Consider the following 27,313-nt stretch of genomic DNA (forward strand, 5'->3'; position numbering starts at 1 on the left):
CGATTCCGATGGATACTGCACATTTTGTGGTTTCGTTTGATATTATTAATCTACGAAATCGTTAGATTTTTTCTTCTTCTTATTTTTTGTTAGCACTGATTATACGTGGATGCTGCACATTTTGTGGTGTCTTTTGACAAACTAGCCTAAATAAAGTGTTTTTGTGACTAATTCGAGGCTGAAACTATCTATAGGACGATGCCAAAACTGCCAAAAATAAAAATCGAAAAATGCCAAAAATAAGTTAGTTTTGGCAGTTTTGGCATATGCCAAAAATAACACGGCCTGCCTATATCACAATAAGTAAGTATATAGTTGAAGATTGCACCTATTTGTAGTGTCATTAATCGTTGTGTTCGTCATGAAGATGCATATTTCAACCAAAATGAATTTCATTAACTCCTATTTAATAGTATATTAGCATTGAGATTAACCCGAATATTTTCGGCTGACACTCGTCAGGGTTAGTCGTCAGCAACTGGTAGAGAAGTGAAAGGAACATTTTTTTTATCAACAATCGTATCACAAAATATGACGTCAACGGCATGGAATTTCGAATAATCGGGGCAAAGAGAGAACTTGAGCTTCTTCTTTCTAGATGGTACACGAACTCCATCTGTAGGCACAGACTTGGTTGGCGTATTTTGATGAAAGTCGACTCCAGAGCACCATAATCAAAGTGTAAGTGGCCTCTCCCAACAACACGAAATCCGTCGTCTCGATAATTTTCGAGCAGACAGGATTATCCAACAAATGTTTACCAATAGCAGAATTTATGTCTGTTCTGCATCAAGCTTCATAGGATGAGCTTGATGCAGTGCACTAAGCTAAAGTTCTCTTTTCTCCTTGATTATTCGAAATTCCATGCCGGTGACGTCATATTTTGTGATACGACCGTCTACATTCAATGTTCTTTCCAATTATCTACTAGTTGCTTGCTGACGATTACCCCTGACGAGTGTCAGTCGGAAATATTCGGGTTAATTTTAATATGTCTATACTATTTAATTGTACATTGAAGTTCTGTACGTTCAGGAAGCTCTTTAAGTTCTATTTTAAAAGAACGAAATATCTATTATAGACACTATCACATCAACATCATATGACAATGTGCTGCATGTCATTAACTTCTCCAGACAGGTAGGCTAATCAATATAAAATAGCTACAAGTCGAAGGAATTAAAAAAATATATATAACATAAAAACGATCACTAGACCGATTAGAGAATTTTAACTAACATGTTGTTCATACCTGTAGATTGGTTGGTGCACCCCAGTCCACAGAATTGTTGTCCAATTCAAATAAATAGATGTCTTCTGGATTTGTGTCATTCCCCAAATTATCCACCGATAGCTCTATTTGTACCTGGAGAATATTATCTCAACCGTTATTTGCATTTCAACGTCTACAATCGATCTGTTTGATTTACTTGACACATATCCTTGAAGACACATTAGCATACGATGGGACAGCTAGTTGAATCATCAGTAAGTATTTTGTTACCCCATTCGCCGTTAAGGCTTTTCCGTTACTTGCAGTCTCCAACTTCATTTCCAACATGCCATGGCTGATCATTGGTGTGCCGTTGGATGACAACTCGGCGGTAATACGTTGCCTGTCTTCGTCGCTTCCCGTGTCAACGAATGCAACTGCCATGTCGACCTGCAAGATAATTGGTTTTATTTGATGGATCAGTTTATACTGAACTAGCCAAGGACGATAACTCTTTGAGTGTCCGTGAATCGACAATCTCCATCTTGACCCTGGCAATAGGAAAAGCATAGGTTGTTGTTGTTGTTGCTTGGGGGTATTCGTGGTGTTTGTGAACTGCAATTTTCATTTATACCAGGCCGAAATTACTCATTTTTGAATCCGTAACTGCCGACTTGTAGCACGGTTACCTTCCATGCTTTATTAAGACACCGATTTCGCGGATGAGATGGCGAGGAGGAGCCTGGATATACCTCCAACACTTAGGTAGGAATTCTGGAGTCTAACTCGGTCGGATTCGAACCCACAACCCATTGGTGTTGCAGCTGTGAATGATACCACTAGGCTAGCTCGCCAACTAACGCATAGGTAATTATCTAAAGGTTACTGAAAATTCCGTATCCGCGGCAGCCGGGCAACAATGCGAGTGTCAAATAACGAGCGTCAAAACAGCGCATGTCCTAGTAGCGATGACCTTCAATAGCGAGTGTCATAACAGTGAGGCATTCAAAGTAGCGGAAAACCATCAAAAATTCAGAAAGGGAGGCACTTGGGAGAAAAGGGTTAGGAACAACTGATTTAGGCAATCAGTCTTTGTCAACGGATCGAGTCGTTCGATCATTACGTTCCTTTTTGTGGAAGTTTGAAAACTGGGAAAGCTAACTATGAGTGGCTGAAGTTTGATATAACCCTACTGCTGTCTAATTCATCGTCATCATATTCGAAATCCATTTCGATGCGGTAAGGAATACAATTAACTCTATCTAGATACCAGTGTTAAAATGACTCGAATCAGACTCGAGTCAACTTTTTTCTTATGACTTGACTTGACTTGACTCGAGTCACTTCGCAAAAATGACTTGACTCGACACCATGTTTCAGAAATTCGGATTGACTCGTGACTCAAAGCCAAATTTACGAGTCAATTTCAAGTAATCACGCGTCTCATACATGTCCAGATTCGCTGGTGTGACCTGTGAGCGCAACCTACCACTGAATGATTTTGCGTCTTATCGAGTGTCCATTGTTATATCACAAATAAATTGACCGCAAACGCAGTGATCGAAGCTTACAGCTTACCCTGTCGTAAACTAATAGCAAAGTAATCTAACGGCAATGTAACAATCTTCTATAAGCTGCTCACAGTGCCCAGTGCTTATGTAACCAACTCGCCTGCATGATTGAAATCGAACGAATAGAGTTTATCCGTTTATATAACTCACGAACAATTGAAGTAGGCTTAAATTGTATATCATAAATGTGAGATGGTTAGTGTTGCAAATATTTTTTGTATTTCTGAGGTTTGGTATTCTGTCCTGTATTTTGGCTATACCGTGACTTGCGAAGTTTAGCAGTTCTACGTGCGCGCGAGCGATGCAGCGCCTTTTTGCGTTAAATATTCGATATAAATGGGGACTCAGTCTCTATTTAATACAACTATATAGCACAATGCAATGACTTTGAATTATGCCTCGTTTTGTAAATTAAGCATTACTTTACTTGACTTGACTCGTGACTTGATTTGACGTTACTCAACTTGACGCAAGTCACCTTAAAAAATCCAGTGAGCTGACTCAAATCTCCTTTTACAATCGATTGACTTGACTCTACTCCAGTCAAAATGTGCAATGACTAGATATGACTTGTGACTGGAAGGTAGTGACTTGATACCAAAACTGCCAGATACCTGATCAGGGGGCAGTATTTCTACAAAAAATTTGTCATAATTATAGCGTCAGGTCAAAAAAATCATCAAAATTGTTTACAAAATCTACATTTTTCTGTAACTTGCATTTCGATTGTATTGTAGATGTTTGCACTGTCAGTGAGTGAACTTATCAATTGACATTTTGAATATTGTAGCCTACTTCAGGCGTACCGTTGTTGAAGGCTCATTGTCTGCTCATTGTGAATCATAAACATTCAAATAAAACAAATAGGTTGGCATGGTGTTATGCTCAACGTACCGCAGTATCCTAACTGAAGCAAGACTGCGTGAGGCATTGGTTCTTATATCAAGCGCACGATGAAAAAAATGTGATGTAGACCAGTGCTCCTCAAGCTTTTACGGCGTGGTAAACCCTTTTAGCGTTTACTCGAATTTTGTACACCCCTGTGCTGATTCCGTATAGTAAGCCTGAACCAGGGGTATTCAACCTTTTTGCTAATCACGGTCGTACTTCAATTCCATATATAACATAAGGCTGCATTCCGGCGGAGACTGGTCATGGCCAATTTGGACTACCTATACTCAGGGTATATTGACTACTGGGAACTGCGCACCGCCGAGGAGGTTTTGTGTGGCCTGCGAGGTAATTTTCCAAATTAGGTATCACATCAGGTAAAATTTCTTGCATTTAGTATTGAAGCCCCCCCTGCAAATTATAAATACGCGTGGTTTACACAATTGAGTCTAACTATATTCGCAGTTAGGAGAGAACGTGTCGTCCAACATGCGACTTAGCTTGTGCGCTCACAGGGAGATCGTCGGCGACGAAACATTTGCACAAAATGGTAGAGGCATGTTCACCAAAAAACGTCGATATTGCTATGTCTAAACGCCGAATAATCCTGTCCTTGCCAAATGAGCCCAGTGGTAGCCTATACAGAGGCGACCCCAATATATGTAAGTAACCTATTTATTGATAGAATTCATTCATTAACTTTAAAAAAGTTCGTGCCTCGCGCGACCAGGACATGACTATACAACACAGTTACACACGGAGTTTCATGACATAATTGTCATCAGTTTTAAAGCGTATAGTAATATAAGTCTTGGTTTCAATGTTACCTAAATCGGTTTGCTCCTATCGGACGATTATGAAAAAAGGTTATCAACATTTTAGTTGCCCGCCCGCGCAATGGTTTGTAAATCTCATGTGGCCCGTTGGCCGGAAAGGTTGGCCACCCCTGATATAGATAAAATTGGACATTATTTGCAAATTACAATTCAGTTGCATAGAGGAAGAAAATCGCAATATATATCTTCGCAATGCAGTCACCAATTTATGTAAATTTTGGAATTGTACCATGATACTGTGACAGAGTAAATACATCGTCTGGTCTTGTAAAATTGATGTAACTTTAACCAAACACTGCTTCCCACTTGTCAAAATTAAAAATATTAGTAGTGTGACTTAGCTCCTTGGGTCGGACAAATATTTAAGAAAGACTCCAAGTACTAGTCCTTGAATACTTGACTAAGTAGTTCATGTAGACTAGACATATGCTATTTGACTACTTCCTAAATTTCGTTAATGACCAATGTCTATTAGTAGTGAGGTAAGTAACATCTCTGTATTAGTTGCCGACTCATACAGAAGAGCTACACAATCGATTGTTTTATGTTCATTTTAATTATAAAGGATTGGATATATGTCATGTTTGAATGATTATTACATATTAGCATATTAAAGAGTCCATGTTATAAAAACTTATAAGATATGAAAAAGGAAGAATATTTAGAAAGGCATTCTTTCACGTTACTGGCATAGTGAATGACTCGAGCTGTGCCACAATGAAACAATTTTGCATGCCATCGTTAATCATATGTTTGCATATGTTTAATGGTTATATGATAGTCATTTACCCGTCACTGTGGCATATAATTTTCGAAGTAAATGTGTAATACTGTTGGATTCGGAGTTGGAGTCGGAGTCTGTATATTGAAAATGTGAGGAGTGGGTGAAATAAATTTACCGACTTCACAGCTCTGCTTTCTACCCGAGATTGTAGGAAAATATCTTTCGTTGTACTACAACAAATGTTAATTATTTCTGTAACTACTGGAATTATATGCATAGGACCAGATTTCGTAAAAATAAAGTTTTTTCATGTAAAAATTTGTCAGTTTTCAAGTCAAGTTCAAGTTTTTCAGCCCAACTTACTTTCTAAGGACAGACAGTTTCAACCAGAAACGAAGATTAAATAGTACAATTGTAAAATTATGTGCGAAAACGCCTAATTTACATACACGCGGGCAAAACTTCGTCATAATTAAGTTTTTTTCAACGTTAATATTTTCATTTTTCAGGGCAAAATCTTCCGTTTTGTAGGTAAAAAAAATCGCCCTACTGATTGTCAACATATTGTGTAGTCGTACTTGGGTATGGATTATTTGAATGAACACAATTGGCTACATCCTATCTACGCACATGAATGAACAAGAACCAAGGCACAAGAAACTCTACTACAGGTAGGATATAACTTACTTCTCCGTCATATGGTTCGCCATTTTCGTCAACTATGCTGTTCGGCTGAACATTCAAGGTGACCGCTTCACTCGCACCCAAGTTGATAGTAGTTCCATTACTGGCGAGAAATTTCACCGGAACTGGTTTATAGAACACGGACACTTTCACGTTAGCATAGGACTGTGATGCTCTGGAAACTTGAACCACCTGATAATACAGAGTTTAGTAGTGTCTCCTTCTGACTTCAGTTAATCATCTCTTGAATAGGACCGAGAAATCCACGGTGACATACCGACTATGATTTCAACTTGGCTGACAATTTAGCTTCAACGTTAACTAGATACAATCTCGTTGCTGCCACGGACAGTTTCGAAAATCATATTGATTTGCACTAGCAAATCGCACCGCATATATTGCAGTGTTGGGATCAAGTCACTACCTTCGAGTCACCAGTCATCTCGAGTCATTGCACATTTTGACTCGAGTCAAGTCAAGTCAATCGATTTTCAAAGGTGACTCGAGTCAAGTCAAGTCACTCGTTTTTTGGAGGTGACTCAGTCAAGTCACAATTCAAGTCAAATTGAATTTTCGAAGTATGAGTGATCATTCAAATTCATTATATTTTACTGGCTATGTTAAACAGATCAATTGGTCATTTATCTTGAATCAAATAACGAATATAAAGTTAAATATAAATGCAAAAATGCCTTGTATCGCTCATGCACACGTAGAACGGATAATAAAATACGTAAGTAACTGTCTAGCTACATCAGGGGTGTCAAACGTACGACCCGCCAAATGATTTCATTCGGCCCGCGAAGAAATTCTGAGTATATGGTGAAAATTGCGTGACTTTATCCAACACATTTTCGAATTTGCAGTAAGAAATACCACTAATAAATATTCCTTTAAGATAGCAAATTTCGAGTATGTTCATAGGCTACATTATAAAAACGCGACAGCGGAGTTGTGATTGTAGTTATTGTCAGGAGAAAATCGCTGACAATAACACCTAATTCCGAGAATGCGAAAAAGTGCATATACTGAGTTTAGGGTTCGTAATATTTAGGAATCATTTGACTGGTGCGGCCCGCAAGTGATCTGTATATTTGAATTCGACCCGCGACGTCAGTTGAGTTTGACAACTCTGAGCGACATGCTATACATTCTCTTATTATCAGCAAAAATAGAGGATCGAATACGAAGCGTCGAGAAGATGAAAGAAATTGATATCCTACAATACACTAGCCATCTATACACTTCGGTGAGGATACAAATACATAAAATATATTTGTTAGATTCAAATCATACAAGAGGGTTGGTAAAGGTGAGCGCCGTGTAATGTAATGACAGAGCCGTCCATTAAACAGCGATACGTTGCTATTAAATTAATCTGCTACTACGACAAGGCAAGCTGTGATCATTTCGTATGCGGTCAGTGTATATGTGATGTAACAATGCAGGATCAGCGAAAAGTACAATTAGTGAATGACTGGTTGCTCTCACAAGTTACGATGGCGTATCGTGAATAATCCGAACATGCACAGATTACATTGATTTAGTCGACACCGTTTACTTGATGACTTGAAATTGACTCGTAAATTTTGCTCCGAGTCACGAGTCAATCCACATTTTTGAAGTGCCGAGTCAAGTCAAGTCAAGTCATTTTTTCAAAGTGACTCGAGTCAAGTCAAGTCATTCGAAAAAGTTGACTCGAGTCTGACTCGAGTCAAGTCATGACTCGAGTCATCCCAACACTGATATATTGACATCATCCTGACATTGGCAAAATCAAGAAATTTATTATGTAGATAAATCTTAAATCTGGTGTTAAACCATATTGGAAAGCAAGAAAACATTCCGATAGATCTAATAGCCGAGAAAAACCAGCACGAAAACAGGGCTCGCAATTTTCAAGTGATCATAATCAATCACTTTCGACTCAGAGTAATTGGAATCGATTGCTATGTAAAAGAACGATTATTCAACTACGGCGTAAACCGAGTTAGGAATAGTACGATGTTTCATATTGACAATACAAATGATGGACTTGTGAAGAGTATTGATCATTTCTGCATTAGATACCGTCATATGACGGGTCGGAACTATTTTTAGATTCACCTGTAGTCGCGTATTCGAAAGATATTCTATCTTGGACGTACAGTATAACTGAGAAACCACCGTTCTACCATATTGCTATAGTCTGGCTAACATATTTTGGATTAGGGAAAGGAGGACACTTTGTCAAAATTTTCAAACTTAGAATACCGGTGGAAAATCTTGAAAAAATTGTCAATTTTTCCCACTTCGTAGTCGGTTGATTAAAAAAACAGGTCAACTTTCGCCCAACTCCCGGAATACCCGACTCAGCGTTATTTCAGTGCTATTTTATGGTATCTCGATTTGGCCCTGTCTTTAACCGAAATTCTTAAAAAAGAGGACAAAATCTCAGAAAGGGGGACATTTGGGCGTCCTCGGAGGACATTTTCTAAAACCCGAAAAAGGAGGACATATCCTCCTAAATGAGAACGTATAGTAACCCTATACTATAGTCACTAGGTCTGGCTTGACACAATGATTACGGTAGTCGAATCTGATTCGAGTATTTATTCTGATGCCCCGAGTCGAATGGAGAGTGATGCTTCTTTCCAGTACCGGTACTGAAACGATGCGCTTCTTGCCACGAAGAGTCCTCAAAGTCTGAAAATCGGCGTTGTTCCCAACAATCGCGGCGATGCAATAGGTCAATATTATGGTCATTGTGTTGCGGCGCTTCCATTCTTCGTAACATGCTGATTTACAGATTTTGCGGGCTATTTCGTAGTGGTGGTTCCATTGTTTGGACATATTTTAAGGTATATTCTCGGAATCAGCGCGACAGTGATAGCTTTAGATACAGACCAGTTTTATTACAGGAACAGTAAGAGCTATCTCACATCTGGCAAAAAATGTCAATGACGCTAATCAACATTCAGTTCAGAAAATGCTTATATGTTGCTGCAGAGGCTTGGATAGTTACTAACGATAAGATTACCAGATTATATTTCGAAACATCGAACACTTACATGAGTTCTGTCATCATATAAACCTTGCACGTCGGCGACATTGACTACAAGTCGTTCGCTGCTGGGAAACGTCGTCGGAAAAGTATAATATCCGTCAACGTTTGACCTCGTTACTTCAATTCCATTAACTCTAAGTGAAGTTTCGCACGACACGTTGTTAAGACAGTCGCCTATGATCCTGAAAGAGTAACCAAAGTGAAAAAATGCTCGCAGATTCTGCAGTAGAATTCACCTCCCGGATACACTCAGAGGAAAGTTGGCGCAGCTAACACAGCTACATCCAACTATCTTCGAAAACGGGACTTGCAAACCTAAATGTAACGCCCGGCAATGAACATTGGTTCATCACGAGTGGATTCACACATATATAAGTAGCATACCTGCACATGTTTCGCTTCTTTCTTCAAATACCGGCCCACAACACTCGGTACATCCTTCACAATATTCGCCCGAGCAAGTACCAACGTCGACTTCGCAGTCGTCGGCAATGTATTGAATATTTTCAGATAGAGTGGAATTGCATCCTATATCAGTAGGAACAGGTTGTGTTATCACTAGGGCTGGGCAAAATCTTGAGTGATTCTATTCTGAATCAAGTATTACGCTTTGAGTCGATACGAGTATCACTCATTATGACGTCACAACAGAATGTACCATGTCAAAGTGCAAATGTGTACCTTTGATGACATCACATAGAACATAATGCCTGTTATCCGTCACATTAAAGATACTCTGATATTTTTTCGACCATACCGATTTCATTGCACTTGTTGGCAATGGTCTGGGATGATCATGACTTCGGAAATGTGTTATTTCCAGTAACGTTCGTAGCTTTGTACTATGTCTCAAATGCTGCGACACGGCCAATCAAGGTTTCAAGGCTTCTTCATTGGAAAATAGTATCAGAACTATAATTCTCGTTCGTAAATCAACTTTCAGTTGCGAGGAGCGTATAATATCTATATTCGTCGTATAATATTGTCTTTTACTACTGGACTCGAATCTTTAAATTATTACTCGATTCAGATTCGAGTACTCGAATCATTGCGCTCAGCCCTAGTTATCATCGTTCATTCTGGTGCATATATATTACATTAGGATTGCAGGATCGCGATATTGTTTACACTAAATATCATTGAAATTATGTATAACTATATCAAGATGCTCGGAACTGATGTAACCATTAGCTTGTCTCTTTCCTAGCACCATCGTTGCTGCATTAAAGACACATTTCAATCAATATTCACATTATGGGCTAAAATGCTAAAGTAAAATTGCGAGTGCACTAAACATTTGTTCGGGTCTTTAATGCTGGAAATATTCAGTCCTTTTTTCGTGTGCCATCAATTGAGGAAATGCAGTTGCGTCAGTTTCATGCCTCCTTTGCACAGATTTGCACAAACATCGTTACTGCTTGGTTCAACGCCTAGCATTGTTTGTGCAATAACAATCAAGCAGGTATAGGTAAACCTGTAATTCAGCATGTTTAACTATATTTTTTTCTGTGAATAAATACATTGTCTCGCCCAATTTCTGTTCAAAGTATATGAAACTAACGAATCGAAAAAAGCGAACACTTTGGTGTCCTGGAGGACTACATTCTTTTCTCGAGAAAATAGGACAAATCCTCCTTCATCAGGACATATAGGTAAGCCTTCGTAACAACAATTCTGCGTGCCACAGTTATTGTGTATTTTGGCAGTGCTTCCCGACAGGTTTGTTGCGTAGGAAACAGTTTCAGTTGGTTGGCGAATAATTTTTAAATGTCAGATATGTATATTCAATTTGCCAAATATGCCAAACACGTCACATCTTCTCATGATTACAGGGACAAATATCCGTTTTTTCTCCCAAGAGTTATATTGTGTTTTCACCCGAGTAAAGTGTCGTAAACCACGTTTCCGTGCTCAAAATAATTCTCCTCCTCAATGCCTCCTCTTTACATCACCTAGGCCAAGGTGGGTATCTGATTCAATAGACTACTCCAAGTCCCTTCGACACCTTCCTATCTTTTCTTGTATCGCATTTTGTGGTGTATTGAACCGATGAAATTGCTAATAAACCAAATGATGATGATGATGATGATGATGATGATGATGATGATGATGATGATGTTACTTATGTTATATTGCAGACTTTGATGTTGTCCGTTATTCGTGAAATAGGCGTTGAATTATTGATCGCGGCCGTTTATCATAATGGGACGCGTAAGTCTATGTATGGCCACTGGGCAGTGTTGTCTATTCCTCCAAAAGGTGGGATTTTGGATACCCCGGTATAAACTGAGAATTAGAGATTGTACAATTAATTTGCATTCATGACCACTGACCAGAAACGTCTGACCATCGACAATGTCTGTTGCGGCTCATTTGTCAGAATTTGGAAGGCGTCGGGGCATACATGAAATAAAGTGGTAGAGCGTTGGCTTCCCCATCTGTAGATCATGGGTTTGGGGAAGAACCAGTGTTGGGGTCAAGTCACTATCCTCGAGTCACAAGTCATCTCGAGTCATTGCACATTTTGACTCGAGTCAAATCAAGTAGATAGATTTTCGAAGAGGACTCGAGTCGAGTCCAGTCACTGGAATTTTGGAGGTGACTCGAGTCAAGTCAAATCAAGTAAATTGGGGTCATTAGTCAAGTCAGAAATCCAGTAAAATTGAATTTTGAAATAACGAGTTATGATTCAAAGTCATTACATTTTGGTAGCTGTTTGAAACTCAGATTTGTTCGCCATTTATTCAGAATCAAATAATGAATATATACTTTGAGTCATCCCAACACTGCTTAGAACTCGATACGAGTAAAACTGAAGACTGCTCTAACACTGGTATCCATCGCTTTCCCGATAAGTGATTGCTGTCACACCGGGATTGCATGGGAAGGAAAATGGTAATGTTGCGAACTCTCAACCAAACGATTCCTCCTCATCACCATGGCGCCGCGATGATGCAGTCATTAAATAAACTGCCTCCTTCCAACACGGTAATATCAATTAACTACACATTGGCCGGATTGGATTAGAACATATGTAATGACAAATACCTATTCAATTGGATATTGTGTAAACTACTATATCATAGCATTGAATAGTAGCAAGAATATTCTATTCTTCGAGCACTGTTTGTATGTCCGTGCATGCAACCGATTTTGGCGTTTTGCCCTAGCTTCGGTCCATTTTCGTATTGAAAATCCTTTCCGTGAGCGCGTGAGCGTGTTTTGCGTTATCGGGATTAACTTCGAATGGTAACCAGGGTAAAGACGACGCAGCATTGCTGTCGGAAACACGTTCGATTTACGGCATGCCGTAACTTCCTTAGTACGATACATTCGGCTGCAGTATTGTCTCTAGACCAGAGGTTCTCAACCGCCAGTCCGTGGACCGGTGCCGGTCCGCGACGACTTTCCTGCCGGTTCGCCAGGTATATTACAATCCACACCTTAATTTCAAGATGCAATATGTTGAAGACTTGTCCATTGATAAAATAAATAAAGCATAAAATTTCACTCTGATTCTGAACTTCGTGAGGTAACACTAGGTCTCGAAATATGTTCGATTTGACGACACTACAATAACGAGCTGACTCGGTAAGGCGCGCGCGCAGTTTGCACGATCATTCGTTTTCGATTCATTCATTTTGTACAGGACCATAACTTCCGCACTCCAAACCCCCAAATTGAAGGGGCCGAGCTTGAACGGGGCCTAAAGTTATTTCGTGAATGAACATAAATTATAGAGTATTTTTGTTGAAACTACATCAAAATTTCTTCAAATTTTTTTCACGTTTTGCCCGACTTAGTGTCAATAAATTGATTATTGTATGCCCTTCCCCCAAGAAATGGGCATGATTTATAGGAGTACGCATTGCGGCATCAGCGACAAAACCTTAGTAGAAAGGGACTGCCATTTTTTCTACCGAAAACTTCGATATAGATATATATGTCAACTTGTCCATAGACACCAAAATGCGTCGACTTTCGCTCTCCTGGCAATCTGTACCCCACAGAACAAATGCCATCCCACTGGCAAAATTTTTTTCCAGTGAAGAAATACCAATTCGGAATCGTGTGAGGCTGTTAGTTTAGTACACTTGGGCGATTTCAATATCTATTCACTATGTAACAGACCGAAGGTCACGAATTAATGACATGCAACGAACTAATTGTTCCAACAGCCCCGCCCGAATGTGTTTAATTACTGATTTCGCACCCTAAATTTTCCATGACGACATCTCACTCAGCTCCACCGAAAAATATGATAATTCTGAGAGGCTAAAAAATTTTATCGCAATATATACGCAATTACCAACATTATTGATAGCGCTGGGCATAATGATTCGAGTACTCGAATCTGAATCGAGCAGTAATTTTAATGATTCGAGTCGAGTAGTAAAATACGATTTTTTCGAGTACTGAAATTATACGCTCGTCGCCGCTGATAGTTAATTTATCAACAAGAATTATAGTTTCGATACTAATTTTCACAGACGAAGCCTTGAAACCTTGACTGGTCGTACCGTAGCATACAATACATATAGTACAGGGGTCGCCAACTCAAAACGGGTCGCGGGCCACTTTTGTAATTTCTTAGCGGCCGCGGGCCGCATGAATTCCATATGGATATAAAGTAGGCGAACACGTTTTAAAACTCTACGTCAGTATAACGCTATGCTACCTAACTTAGGCGATGGGCATGGTGACCACAAAAGAAGTCATACGTTATTAGAGGAATAAAAATACAACAAAAAATCATTGTCATCAATTTAATTTAATTTTGAACTCTGAGCTGTGCACGATACCTGGGAACGCTTTTGAGGGCTAGATACGTTATACTAGCTGAAAGACCATCACCACGTAAAACTTGATATTGGGGGAAAACCCTAAGCCAGTGGTTCTCAAACCTTATTAGACACGCCACCTTAATGATACTGAAACATTTCGCGACCCCCTTATCGTCATATCACAAAATGCAATGATAATGCTAGCAATCCCAACGCATAGTTTCATGGCAGGGCAGGTTATGAATCTTGATGAAAGAATTATTGTATAATATGAATTCCGGACTATAGACAGAGCAATAACTCTAACAATGAATCCGAGGTAAATCGCGTAGAGCGCGAATATTTTTTCAGTTGACCGCAGCTCAGTGCCCCCTTTCAGATGCTTTCACGCCCCCAATTTCAAAACCACTGCCCTGAGCCGTTTTCTAAACGTCTCGGTCTTGGCAGTGTTTGGGCCATTGCACGTCAATTTCAGCATTTCAAAATGTTTTCTTAGGTCTCTTCCGAAATCTCAAATCAATTCGCGGGCCGCAAAGTATGACCTCGCGGGCCGCGTGTTGGTGACCCCTGATATAGTGCAAAGCTACAAACGTTACTGGGAATAACGCATTTCTGAAGTCATGATCATTCCACAACATTGCCACCCAGTGAAATGAAATCAGTGTGGTCCAAAAAATACCTAGCTGTCTTTAATATGGTGGCATAAAAGGTACATATTTGTTCTTTGAAATACTATATTCGGTTATGACGTCATAATAAGTGGTACTCGATTACTCGACTCGACTCGAAGCAGAATACGTGATTCAGAATCGAACCACCCGGGTACTCGATTTTGCCAAGCCCTAGTTAATTCAAGTCGGGATTATGACATTCGGCTGAGGCTGCAAGAAGACGAATGCGACCAACATGGCAGCGAAATTACGAAAACAACAGGACGATTTCACCAAGTTACCCACCGCTCGGGACAGTGGAGCATCAAGCTGTAACCAACCAAGCTGTAACATCCGATACATTTTTGTGTCTTAATAGAAAGACGTGTCTATCGGTTGCTGTGATTAAAAAGAGTTAACAATGTTTCTTGTTTACCATTGTTTTGAATTATTACGTCGGATACATATTATATTTGTATACGTTGAATCTGAATTTTGAATGGCCTAATAGTAACCCAGTAGCTTGTGTTAACTACGTAATTCATTGCTTTCAATTTATGAATTATTAGAAATTAATACACCGCCGAATATAGTGAAAACGTTTGACTTTGCTCTCCAACGTATTTCCTGCCTGTCATACTCGGAAAATAGTTGTCCGTCTGTGACTTTGGGGTTCCCAGGTCATTAAAGGTTAAGAACCGCACGGAACTGGACTTCATTCTACCAGTCAACACATTAATTTTTATTTACTCGAAAATAGCAAACATTAAATTAACATTTGAAAAGAACTGAGTTACGAGTTTGAAATGGGAGAGATTCCGACCCCAATTAGCAACCCGATGACTAGGACACTGTCGGGAGTGTCTGAGCGAGCAATGGCTGCACATGTGCACAAGCATCGTTCAACAGAACACTGGCATCTTGATTCGCCCAAAACCACGATACGTGTTTTCTAGTTGTTCGGCAACTAATATTTTTTCAAAAGTGCAACTACAACTAGAACTACTCAATTTTCAAAATCAGCCACTAGAACTAGAACTAGAACTACTCAAAAATCTGTCAGTTATTTGACCATCAACTAACTAAATATTTAATTTGTACAAGTTTGGCGACAACCAATTAGGCGCCTATAGTTAAATATAAATTGCGTCAAATCGGGCCATGTGTAGGCCTAATCACCTTCTGGTGTAATCGTTCCGGTACAAGTAGCTGTCGTAGTGCTGCTGGCTCTTGTGAAAACCACGGCCAGGGTAGTAGCGACTGCAACAATGACTAACCCGGCAATTGAAAATCCGACTAAAGCCTTAGGTGAGCATGGCAGTGTTTTTCCCTGAACAGAAATACACCGTTATCAAAATCTGTAAGTATGCATACCGTGCATGCGACATCACTTATGTGGTAATGCATATATTGCAACTGTGCTGGTGGGGCAAAACCTGCCAATTACTTCTAAATGTCTTCGTTGCGAATACCTATATTGGCAACGTATAGGTAGTATATCCTTGATCAATGATCAGGCAGGCACTGCCAGACCTGTTGTCATGACATGACGGCAAATGAAAATCATAAGGATGAAGTAACTCAGAAACTTAACAAGAGACATTGATAGACAGGTTAATTGTCGAAATTATTTATATTACAAAAAATGAATTGCCCACGTAATTTATTGTGAACTTGCAAGGTCAACCGAACGTTTGATTAGCTTGACCGTGAAATTTAGGATGTCGATGACGAAAGGTCTGTGACACAACCGCATTAGTGACTTTACTTATGCTGAACGCACTCGCAACAGATTACAGTTTGTCCTAATCACTGAACGCATGGAATGGAATAACCGGATCTGTCATACATAAGGAACAGAATGATTCACGAGTCAGTATAACTATCGATTATAATATCGAGCAGCAGGCTAGAAGCTGGTATTTTGACTCCTAATCATACAATTCACAGAACCAACTCTAACTTACCGATGTTTTTTTCGGACTTAACACATCAAGGCAAACTTCTTCGACCGCAATGGATGGAAGACCGCTCAGATGCACGTGACCGCTTGTGTCATTCGCATCTGCACCGACCTTTGCGCCTCGCATGATACTAAACGCGTCTGTGAACCTTTGATACTTTCGGAAGACTGCGTTAGTAGGGTATGAAGTTTTTAGGATCACCTGAAAGCATCTGAAATCACAAACCAAAACTAACACTACGACAAAGAATTTAGCTAAACAGTCTATTCACGAACGATATGACTTACTAAGGTACCAGAAACCCGACTTGTTCAGAATTCATATTACATCCTTTAAAGCGAATAGATACCTTTTATATTTGTCGGCAAAGTAACTTCAATGAATACTGTTCTGTATACAAAACGGTGAATTAATCAGGTTGATATAATTAGCGAAACCTAGAAGGACAGGTGTTTCAAATTATTATTGACACATTCGTAAAAATTTGAGCTATTATGTTTCGGTTTTAAATACCAGTGCAATATTGACAATAAGCGCTGATAGTACCAAGCATGACAATAGTATCTTTAACTGTATTTTACACACTTCCTCTTATGTAGCGGTGTAGGTGATTGTATCAAATCAATTCATCCAAAGGATCACACCAATGGGATACGTGGTGCGGTATTAGTTGTGGTTGTATATCCACAACAATAGCAGCACTCTCGTTCGTGGAAAATTCTATTTGTATAGCATGGTTTACACCAGTGTTTTCCAACCTTTTTTGGTGTCAGGGTCACATCTTAGACTTCAGAGTATACGGATGGGGCCGCGCATGAAAACAGTCAAGTAAATATTAGGAATGGTGCGAACCCCTGAAAGGTTCAGGTTCGTGTGAATGCGAACCTTTTTCAAAGGTTCTGTGTGAACGCGAACGTGAATCTCATGACGCGAGGTGACGTCATAATGCTTATTCCAACCCTACATTGCAGTGAAGTGATATATTAATGTACATTGTACACCAGTGGTCGGGAACCTATGGCTCGCGAGCCATATATGGCTCTTTTGCGTATAAGATATGGCTCTTTGACAAATATTTATTTTTGTACTGAATTTATCAATATTGCAGCGATGTGTTGGTGAATTTTTATCATAGCCCGTATAATTATTCTCGTGGTAGTGTAAACATGTCTTTGAGAGGTAAATACAATGTCGTCTTCAGGTTTAGGGGCTCGGTCCCCCTCTTTTCAAAATCATCAAATTTTAGTTACTGTCACGCCGGCGGCCAATATCACTCGCGAATTCTATTCACCCGACTCAAAATCTTGAATTTTGCGATACGTTGATTAATCACAGAATATAACATACATGGTGACGCCCATTTCAAAACGCAGTTTTCATCTACGCATCGTCTTCCTGATCTACGGCGCGAAATGAACTGCTGTGGATGTCACAATTACAAACTCGAATTACAAACAACGTCATAGCTATTCACGTTCTTGATTGGTAATTATAGCTGTGTGTAGTACCGGCGATAAAATGTAGACGTGTAGCGCAACGTTATGTTACCGCCGAATACTTTGAAAATTGAGAAGTCGATAAGTATTTAGATTTTCAGAACCAGTGTGACAGTCACATTAGATTAATATCAGTTATAATAAATTTTACGCTACTTACGATGATTTGCGTTATCAATGGTGAGGCTTGGCCCGTCTTATGCCATACCTCTCGTTGCGAGCTTTATTTTCGTACAATAAATACCAGTTTTTCCATGAAAATATGGCGCACACGAAGAAACTCATGTAGTGAGTTCGAATTAGTGCTACCATGACGTGACGAATTTTCAAATGCGACGTAGCAGTTGATTGACATGTATGGCTCTTTGGGAGTTGAAAATGAAAAAATGGGGCCAATATGGCTCTTCGGACAAAAATGGTTCCCGACAACTGTTGTACACGATACCTAGCGACGACTCACGTCACATTATGCCTTGATACCGAAGTATAGGCTACATCAGTGACGTGCGGTCCAATGAGGCAGGTGAGGCAGTGCCTCACCTGTCGTGTGGATGAGTAAGTGAAAATTGTGAAACCCCTCCATGAGTCGATGATTATATTGATGTTACACATCCACGTTCATAAATAACTCAATTTGAACATTTTATTCATCCAACATCATCAATTTACATTATTATCATCTAAAATACACCCCGAAAAGAGAGGTGAGGCACAGGTGAGGCACGGGCGGGTCGTGCCTCATCTGCAACAATGCAATTGATCATAAAAAGCTCGGAATTCTTAATAACTAGTATCAATGAAACGCTATGCTCACACTGATTCCGGAAATCTAAATATTAACAGTGTCAGGGCACCAGAACCCCAAAAAATCGCCAAGGAAGGTGACCTTTGCCTTTATTACAGACGATGCCATCGTAGAGAAACAATGGCTAGGTGAGGCACAAACGAATCTGCTTCATGCACTATTCGCTAACAATTGGACAATCGAAACATTTTGAAACGCGCTATCGATTTCGGAATCCAACAGTCTAGTACAGGGGTTCTCAACCTGGGGGGCGCGCCCCCCTTGGGGGGCGCGGAAGGCTCTCAGGGGGGGGCGCGAAAAATTGACGAAGTCACTATAGGGGGGGCGCGAGAAATTGACAAAGTCAGTATAAATTGTACATGTCCGAACATGTGTTTCACATCCATTATGAGAAGACGATTAATGAAGATGAAATTTATTACATATTCAAGAAAGCTTGCAAAATACAAACTCTAGTAACCGCGCTCAACGGAGTATAGTCTGATTTCAACTTGATTTGAGCAAATTTTTGAAATTCTTTGGAGATATAGAGAGCAATTCCCACGTGTAAGTCATTCATTGCTTGATAGCTTTGACAGTAGCCCAAAGCTTGGCGCGCTGGGCAGCTCTTGTTAGTAGCTTGCGAACTGCACTGCCTAAGACAGAATTAGATGCAACATAGGTTGCCCGGTTTCGCCCTCAATTAGGCTATAAATCAACACAATTTAATTAATTTCCAAAACTGATCAAATTTAGCCTGGCAGGACAGAACGACGCCTTGCGCTCTGTACTCACGACCAGCATCAGGATTAGTCTCAGGGTGACCTACCTTGAAATTAATTAATGGATGTCTTGTTCAATGTTTTTTGTTATTTTCAAACAAGTTTGGAGAAATTTGTCATGTAAAAGACTCAACAACTGGAATGCCGATTCAAAATTGGCGTAAGATATACCTTATGTATACTATTAGATCAGGGGTGGGCAGCCTGCGGCCGTAGAAGGGAATTTGAGCGGCGTTCGACGCCTAATTCAATTAGTAGGCTATATGTTGGCGGCCGTAGACATGCAAATTGCAATTACGAATTCACTCTCGCATTTTCGAGAGATTTTAATTAATCTTGAAATTTTCTCCGCCCTCCGCGCAAGTCAACAAGACTTCATTTTTTGATTTTAATGCAGTAGCGCCCGTCTTAATCTGAGCCGGAATGAGAATTGGCAAGAAATAACAATTCGTTCGCAGCCCTGAAAAATTTTCGCGCTCCGCGCGACAATATGCACCTCCCGGCAACTATTCATAACATTGCCACTCGCGATTTCGTTGCGTACAATAGGCCATTGTGAAAAGTAGAATAGTCCGGAGTTCACCGGGAATGGATATGGACAGTTTACCATAGGAATTTTGTGTCCAGATCGTTCATTGCGGCTATGCCCTGGAATGCGGCCTTACGCCACCCCGTACATAAGTAATCGAAATGCGGCCATGATTATCAAAAACGTTGCCCACCTCTGTATTAGATGATGTGCTCTTTTTGACATGACGATAAATGCAAGGGGGGGTCAGGGGGGGCGCGATTTTTTTGACCATCTCTTAGGGGGGCGCGAGTCAAAAAAGGTTGAGAACCACTGGTCTAGTAGGAATTATATAAGAAGCGACGGCCAATGCGTAATGCGAAACCAATACATTCCCTTACTTATGTAGCTGTTATGTATTCTGCATCCATAGCTAAATTGTGGTATGTGATAGCTACTTGCATAGGCTTCATTGTCGTTGTTCGTGTTCTTTATGATGTGTTCGATTGCAATCCCTTTAACCCCATATTGTGGTACGTGATAGCCATAGCCAATTAGCCATATAGCCTACCTATAACGCCTGCGTTGTTGTTTGTGGTCAGTGGTGCCACTCCTAAACACTAGATCTAGTGTATTTTGACTTGACCTAGTGCAATTTCTTTCGAAATTCGGCAAATCTAGTGTTTTTTCACTGAAAAAAATGTAACTGAGGATGCTTTTTTGATGTTCTTCGAATAATTTATACCGAAAGGCCTACTTGAAAAGATAGTAATTATTATTTGTCTAAACTTGCCCATTTAGCACAATAGGACCAGTCCTACATGTATCATGGAATGTGTAATTGCAACGGCTATCAATGTGCAAAGAAATTGCTCTCTATACCCGCTGCTGTTGTTATTCACATTTTAGGTCTCTTTATCAGGTGCTTTACGTACTTGCATGCGTGTTGTGTGTATATGTGGGGGGGGGGGGGGGCGTGCCTCACCAGCCATGAACCTCACCGCACGTCACTGGGCTACATGCTGACTTTTTAAACGTCACAAAATGTATCAACTGAAGCAATCAAATGCTATAATAATCCCATAAATCAATATGTTCCGTCGCTTTGCCAACAATTTCGACGAGGACTAGCAAGGGAATGTAAGCTTACACCTTGACGTCGAGGCCAGACCGGACAACGTATTCGGCGTCTGACTATTGCGACATAGACATTGAGCAGTTGGATCCCGTACGCCTGCTTGATTGTTTACGTTAGACAACGACGAATTCTTCATATCAATTTCAATGATTGATTGAATATAAGCATCATTCCCTGATTACCTACAGGTATTGTATTTTGTTCTTGATGTCATGTGATTGCGGGTCAAGCTCGCAGCAGAGAGTCACTAAATAACCACAACCGGAAAATGAATATTTCGAGCAAACCTTTCTAACACAGCAAGTAACATTTTGGGGGTTGACAAAGGTGTATGCTCGCTTCGTGCTGATTTTTTTTATGCTGCAAGGAATTTAAACCAAAGATGTAATAATGACGTGATAAATTGTAATACATGGAAAATGCTCACAGTGCAGAACCTACCACAGTTCCTTTGTGAACGCGAACCTCTCAATTTCCGAGGTTCACACACAGAACACGAACGTGCACCTCACGTTCACACCATCCCTAGTAATTAGGAATCGAATTTTAAAGCATGAAAGCATGTAACTAAGGACACCTCCATCCGACTGATTTTAAAAGCATGCTCGTATTGCTCATATACTTCTAGATATTCTATATACACGCAGTGAAGCTTGTCGCATGAACTTGGACATCACTACCTCTGACTACGTTTTGCCAGATTCTGGTGGGATCAGGCAATTGAGTCACGTCGGGAGTATATCCAATGCCAATAGATTGATTGGTGTAAATCAGTGATTGCCACCGCGGCTCCATGCGACTTCAAGCTAGCCTTCTCGCGAATATTATTGACCCTTCAAAGTCAGACAAAATATGATAGACAGTTGTAGTTGTCTCAACAAATGGTTTACGTCAATTTCTGTAAATCAATGTTGAAATAGCCGATATTAGTTATGTCTCCGCCGCTCACCACTTCTGAAAACCGGGTAGAGAACTCTTGCAGATGACTGTAGCCTACCATCGACGGCCGCATGGGCGAATATTCGATTACCCGTCACACCCGTCTGACTTTCAAGGGTCAATAATATTTGCGAGAAGGCTAGCTTGAAGTCGCATGGAGCCGCGGTGGCAATCACTGATTTACACCAATGAATCTATTGGCATTGGATATACTCCCGACGTGACTCAATTGCGAGATCCCACCAGAATCTGGCAAGAGGTAGTCAGAGGTGGTGATGTTCAAGTCCATGCGATAAGCTTCACTGCGTTATTGTTGCTATCACTTCTAATTATTTGGTGTATCTAATTTCCCACAATATTCGTGTACGCGATTCTTGTTCATAGGAATCATTATTCTTGAATCTGTCGTCAGTGGTGCCCGTCCGCTTATGTCGTTTTTCCAATAAGATTTAGTCGATATCACAGTAGATATCACGGTAGATGGAGTTTTAAAAAAATCGGCACTTTTCTTGACTTGCAGCTTGGTGTACTAGGAAATCAGAGATCTATAATCTGCCTCTGCTAGACTGGGAATATATATATATTCGTTATAGCTTGCATGTGTCCAGACTTTCAGCTTTTATAGTTCAGTTCATGCCCATTTGCCCAAGCATAACAATGGCTGTAAAGCTGTTCATATAAATACTCTGACGTTTTGGAAATGCGGTTAAAGTAGATGCTATATCTTTCAATATCAGCTGAATATATCGCCGCTTTCGGCGAAAGTGCTAGTCATCGGTTTTATCGGCATTGGCTCCAAAATTCGATATCGGACGGGCTCTAGTCGTCACCGTACACACGAACAGCTTCTAACGTAGGCCTACTGTTCTGATCAAGTCCTGCCACTGACCCCAAATTCTGAGGATTGTCATTTATAATGTTATTAGTCACGATGAAAAACAAATAACGGTTGAGAGCTTTGTGTTTTGTTGTGCCCGCTGATTTGCTTCGCCCCCTTTTGTCGATATAGAAAGTGTATCGTTCATTATACATTCTTTGAATCACATGCTCATTGATTGTTTATCTGGTTATCATACTTAGATGCGGTGATAGAATTTCACCCCATCACAATAAGAATTTAAAATCAGTTGCTTGATGTTGGTAACCTCAATGGCGAAATTTGATCTGTCGAAATAAAACGTTACACAATGAAGTTCCAAGCCACCAGGGTCATCAGGGTATATTTTAACATGTAACGGTTAGTTAGTCGACTATACTAAAAAAACACGTGGCAATGATATGGCAACAGATATTGCTCATCACTAGGGTGTTTTTTGACGTTTAAATTGTAGCGTTAGGTCAACAAATTGTCAAAATTGTTGACAAAGTCAAAATTCTATTGCAACCCGCATTTCGTTTGTATCGTAAATTTTTGCACGGTCGGTGAACTTATCATTTGGCATTTTACAGCTTGTAACCTACTTTATAGGCTTGCCGTTGTAGACGGCCCATCGTCTGGTCATTGTGAATCATAAACGGTCAAATGAAAACAAAATAGGTTGACATGGTGTTATGCTCAACGTAGCGCAATGTTCTAACTCAGTGGTTCCCAACCTTTTTCGACTGATCGCCCTCTTTTCAAGCTCAACGCCGATCATCGCACCCCAAATTTTGTGAACCGAAAAATCGGTATACAAACTGTAATCACCGGCGGGTTGACTAGAAAAAAAAGTCAACTTTGCCGTTCGATGTCGAATTTTACACTTTTGCAACTGAATTTTTGTGGGATGACTAAAAAAATAGGTCATTTCTCCGACTTGACTCCAATATATCCGTTTTAACGCGTCATCGCCCCCTGTCGCCCCCTTCGCTATTTTCGCCCCCCGTCGCCCCCATTGTCCATTTTCGCCCACCTATCGCCCCCTTCGTCATTTTCGCCCCCCCCCCCCCTAGACCGCCAAATCGCCCCCTGGGGGGCGATATCGCCCACGTTGGGAACCACTGTTCTAATTGAAGCAGGACTTCACCAGCAGTGTACGCACAACTTCAGTGTTGCCAGCCGACAACTGCTGCTGTTGAGCGTTCTTTCTCCATTATTGACAAGCTACTTTGTAAGGAGAGACGCTTTCTACCCGATAATGTAGGAAAGTATCTTTCGTTGTACTAAAACAAATTTTAATTATTTTCACCAGTGCGTGATGTAACTACTGGAATTCTTCATAGGTTCGTGGGTAAAATACGTTTTTTTTATGTAAAAATTTGTCATTTCTAAGGCAAAAAAGTTTTGTCATGCCAAACTACTTCGTAAGGATAGACAGCTCCAACCAGAAATGAAAATAATTAGTAGACTTCGAACATTATCTAAGAAAACAACTAAATTACATACATGATGTCAAAATCTGGTCCAAATTAAGCTTTTGAAGATAAAGAAATACCGAAATTTTGATTTTGTATGTCAAAATCTTCCGTTTTCAGGTCAAAAACAAATCGCCCTACTCATCACTGATTAAAATCAGGCATCATAATTCGGTATATGGCGCGCAATGAAGACATAGTCTAAAATCTTTGTTTATTAGCGTCAGCAATATGGCTCCCAACCCGTGAAATTATTCCCACTCATGCATGATGTCAGGGGTTAAATTCAAACTTCACTGATCATTAGGGCTGTTCAAAAATAACTTTTTTCCTGAATCTTGCTGGCTACTTGATTAAATCGTTAGGTTGCCTTAAAAAACGACGCACACCAAATTTGAATTCATTCCAACCAATTTTCGCGGCTTTCGTAGAGTTTGAAAATTTTAAATTTGCCTAAAAAGCAAAAATAAAATTTTTCAAATTTTTCTGCCAACCCCATGAAATTGTTGGGCTGTCTTCAAAAACTATGCAAAACAAATTCGACTCAATTCCAAGCGGTAGAAGCGGAGTTATGTCCGTTTTTCTTTGATAATTCTTGGATTATCCTTGATCGGTGCGTATTTGTGACGAGTGATGCTTAGCTGCTACGACTTTGTGCAGCAGAAACGAGTTTATTACTTGGCACTGAAATCACATGTCACATATCCCTTCCGTTCACTACAACAAAGTCAAGTAACGGCTCAATCGTTCTCCGATCAGCAAGGAGTGAAAACACTGTGCAGAGATCCGTTCTCCGGAATATTTGTTACAGGACAGAACGAAATGGTTGCACTTTAATATTATTGTTAGTATCTTTGAAGAGGATCAGGACCGGGCAGTGTCCAGTCCGCCAAACGATATCATCCGGCCAGTGAAGAAATCTGTTGAAGACCAAATGACAATACAATAGAGCAATCACCGGAGCTCCGATTTGAGATCGCCCAATTCAAGAGCTATATGTTACACTCCTGTATATGTCGATAGGCAAAGCTGTGATGGTGTGACGTCATATTCACAGACAATGTATTAACACCTCATTTTAAAGCCCGCTAGTGGGCGCTGAAGACTGTCCGTAATTTGAGCCCCAGAAATATGGTAACCTTATTGGGCGCATGGGCATATCATGGTAGAAGGTTTCGGCCAATATAAGTCGACGATATCAAAACCCGTTGTGGGCCACGGGTTGGCCATCCCTGCTCTAATGATGCCATTTGTTTTTTTCAAAATATTAGACATCAAATCTTCCGTAGACTCAGGACCTAAAAAGTTCAGATCAGATCAAGGCCACTGAAAGCTAAGACGAGCAGCTGAGGCCTGGACAGACTCAGATGAGAAACGACGGCAGTTCACTCATACATTATAACTATACACGTTACTATATTGAAGATAAATTACTTTGATGCAATCCCTTGGAAGGTTCTGGTTCGTGTGAATGGCTCTGTGTGACAGCGAACGGGAACCTATGACGTCACGTGATGTTATATTGCTAATTTCAACCCTACTTTTCCATAAAGCAATACATCAATGTACATGGTAACTAGAGATTGCTCAGGCCATATTATGCAACAATGCTGAAAGATGCTGCCTTTTCAAACCTCACTTAATGTATCAACTGGAACAACGAAATAAAGCTATAATAATTCCACAAAATCATTATCTTCCGTCGCTTTGCTAATAATTTTGACGTGGAATCGGCCCGGATGGATAAATGAATTCTTAAGAATGAAACGCCAGTTTCTATGCATGCGCCAAATATTATTTTAGAAACAAGTTATACAGTAGGCAACCCCCCAATGGGACGGATTTCCAATCAAGATATATCCCGCACGTCTGACATATTTTTTACATTAAACATCGATGTATTTTTATGTCAATTTAGTTAATGTTTATGATTGATTAATTGACTAAATACGCTTCACTAACTTCCTACGCGTAGTTTATTTTGTTCTTGCTATTGTGGGATTGCGGGCAAAGTTCGAAGCAGTCACAAAACATTCACAAACGGAAAGCTGAATATTCCGAGCTCTATCACGTCTAATTTTTTCAGTATGAATTTTTCCCATTTTCGTTAATTAATCAAATTCCGGCTTTCGTTAGTGACATAACGGTTAGCATACAACAGCAACAGATCAAATATTGTTATTAAAATCATTAATCAATAAACCTGAGTTGTTGTAGTACAGAATGAGTGAGTTTTCGATGAACTTGAATCCTGTGATTCTCTATCTTCGTTCAATCATCAGCTCTTTTCGACCCATAAAATAATTTCAGAAAGAAACCATTATGATGAATCATCGACCATGGCTACGACCAAGCACGGATATGCAGGAGAGAGAGAGAGAGGGTCGGTATTCGGTTTCGTCTGCGCCATCGAGATGCTTTTGACGACGGCGATGCGATACGACCATAAGGTCATCTAGTCAGCAACCCCGCTTTTTTTTCTCCTCCGTGCTATCCGTGCAGGAATTCGCAGGGATGTTGAAAGGGCCATTGAAAGGCATGAAAAGCCAGGAAGGAGTGTTTCAGGAATGGATCAGTAGGAGCAGGAGCTCTCTCGCGAATTGGTCTGGCTCGTATCTAGCTAATTTGCCATAGTATATCTGTCACGCGCAGTCACCTCACTTCATGCGTTACACGGTGACTTCTCCAGCTCCTGGATACCGAAGGTGCATTATATTTAACATCTACGGGTACGAGTTCTATACATCGTCATAAGTTGAATACAGCGTGGAGAATTCACTTAGAATACTTTATATAATTCGCGAAGCGTAACAGTGCCATCCCATATATTACAGTGTATGCGAACTGACATCAGCATGCGAACACATAAAGCTTTATTTTACCAGTATGTGAATTGACGAGTTTAACAGTCTATTTGGGCACGTTTCAAACAGTACCGCTTAATCAGAAGCCATTTGATCCGCGAAAGC

General features: G+C 40.2%; 1 protein-coding gene across 3 annotated transcripts in view; it reads right to left on the bottom strand.

Annotated features, from left to right (window-relative positions):
- LOC145443763 (uncharacterized) overlaps window positions 1–18,621 on the bottom strand; it is a 35,625-nt gene extending 17,004 nt beyond the window's left edge. For 2 of the 3 annotated variants that reach the window (XM_080321718.1, XM_080321717.1), the window contains exons 1-8: window positions 16,367–18,621; window positions 15,579–15,729; window positions 9,350–9,493; window positions 9,202–9,280; window positions 8,970–9,147; window positions 5,923–6,111; window positions 1,505–1,663; window positions 1,253–1,366 (exon numbers count right to left, since the gene is read on the bottom strand). In XM_080321718.1, the coding sequence (XP_080177844.1) occupies window positions 1,253–1,366; window positions 1,505–1,663; window positions 5,923–6,111; window positions 8,970–9,147; window positions 9,202–9,280; window positions 9,350–9,493; window positions 15,579–15,729; window positions 16,367–16,489 (1,137 nt within the window). In that variant the 5' untranslated portion in view covers window positions 16,490–18,621. The remainder of the gene's footprint in view (window positions 1–1,252; window positions 1,367–1,504; window positions 1,664–5,922; window positions 6,112–8,969; window positions 9,148–9,201; window positions 9,281–9,349; window positions 9,494–15,578; window positions 15,730–16,366) is intronic. The other variant, XM_080321719.1, reaches the window with a different exon arrangement.
- Window positions 18,622–27,313: the final 8,692 nt, after the last annotated feature.

Source organism: Botryllus schlosseri, chromosome 7 (assembly GCF_051294905.1).
Source record: "Botryllus schlosseri isolate E-star chromosome 7, Bs_hap1, whole genome shotgun sequence".
Taxonomy (NCBI): Eukaryota; Metazoa; Chordata; class Ascidiacea; order Stolidobranchia; family Styelidae; genus Botryllus; species Botryllus schlosseri.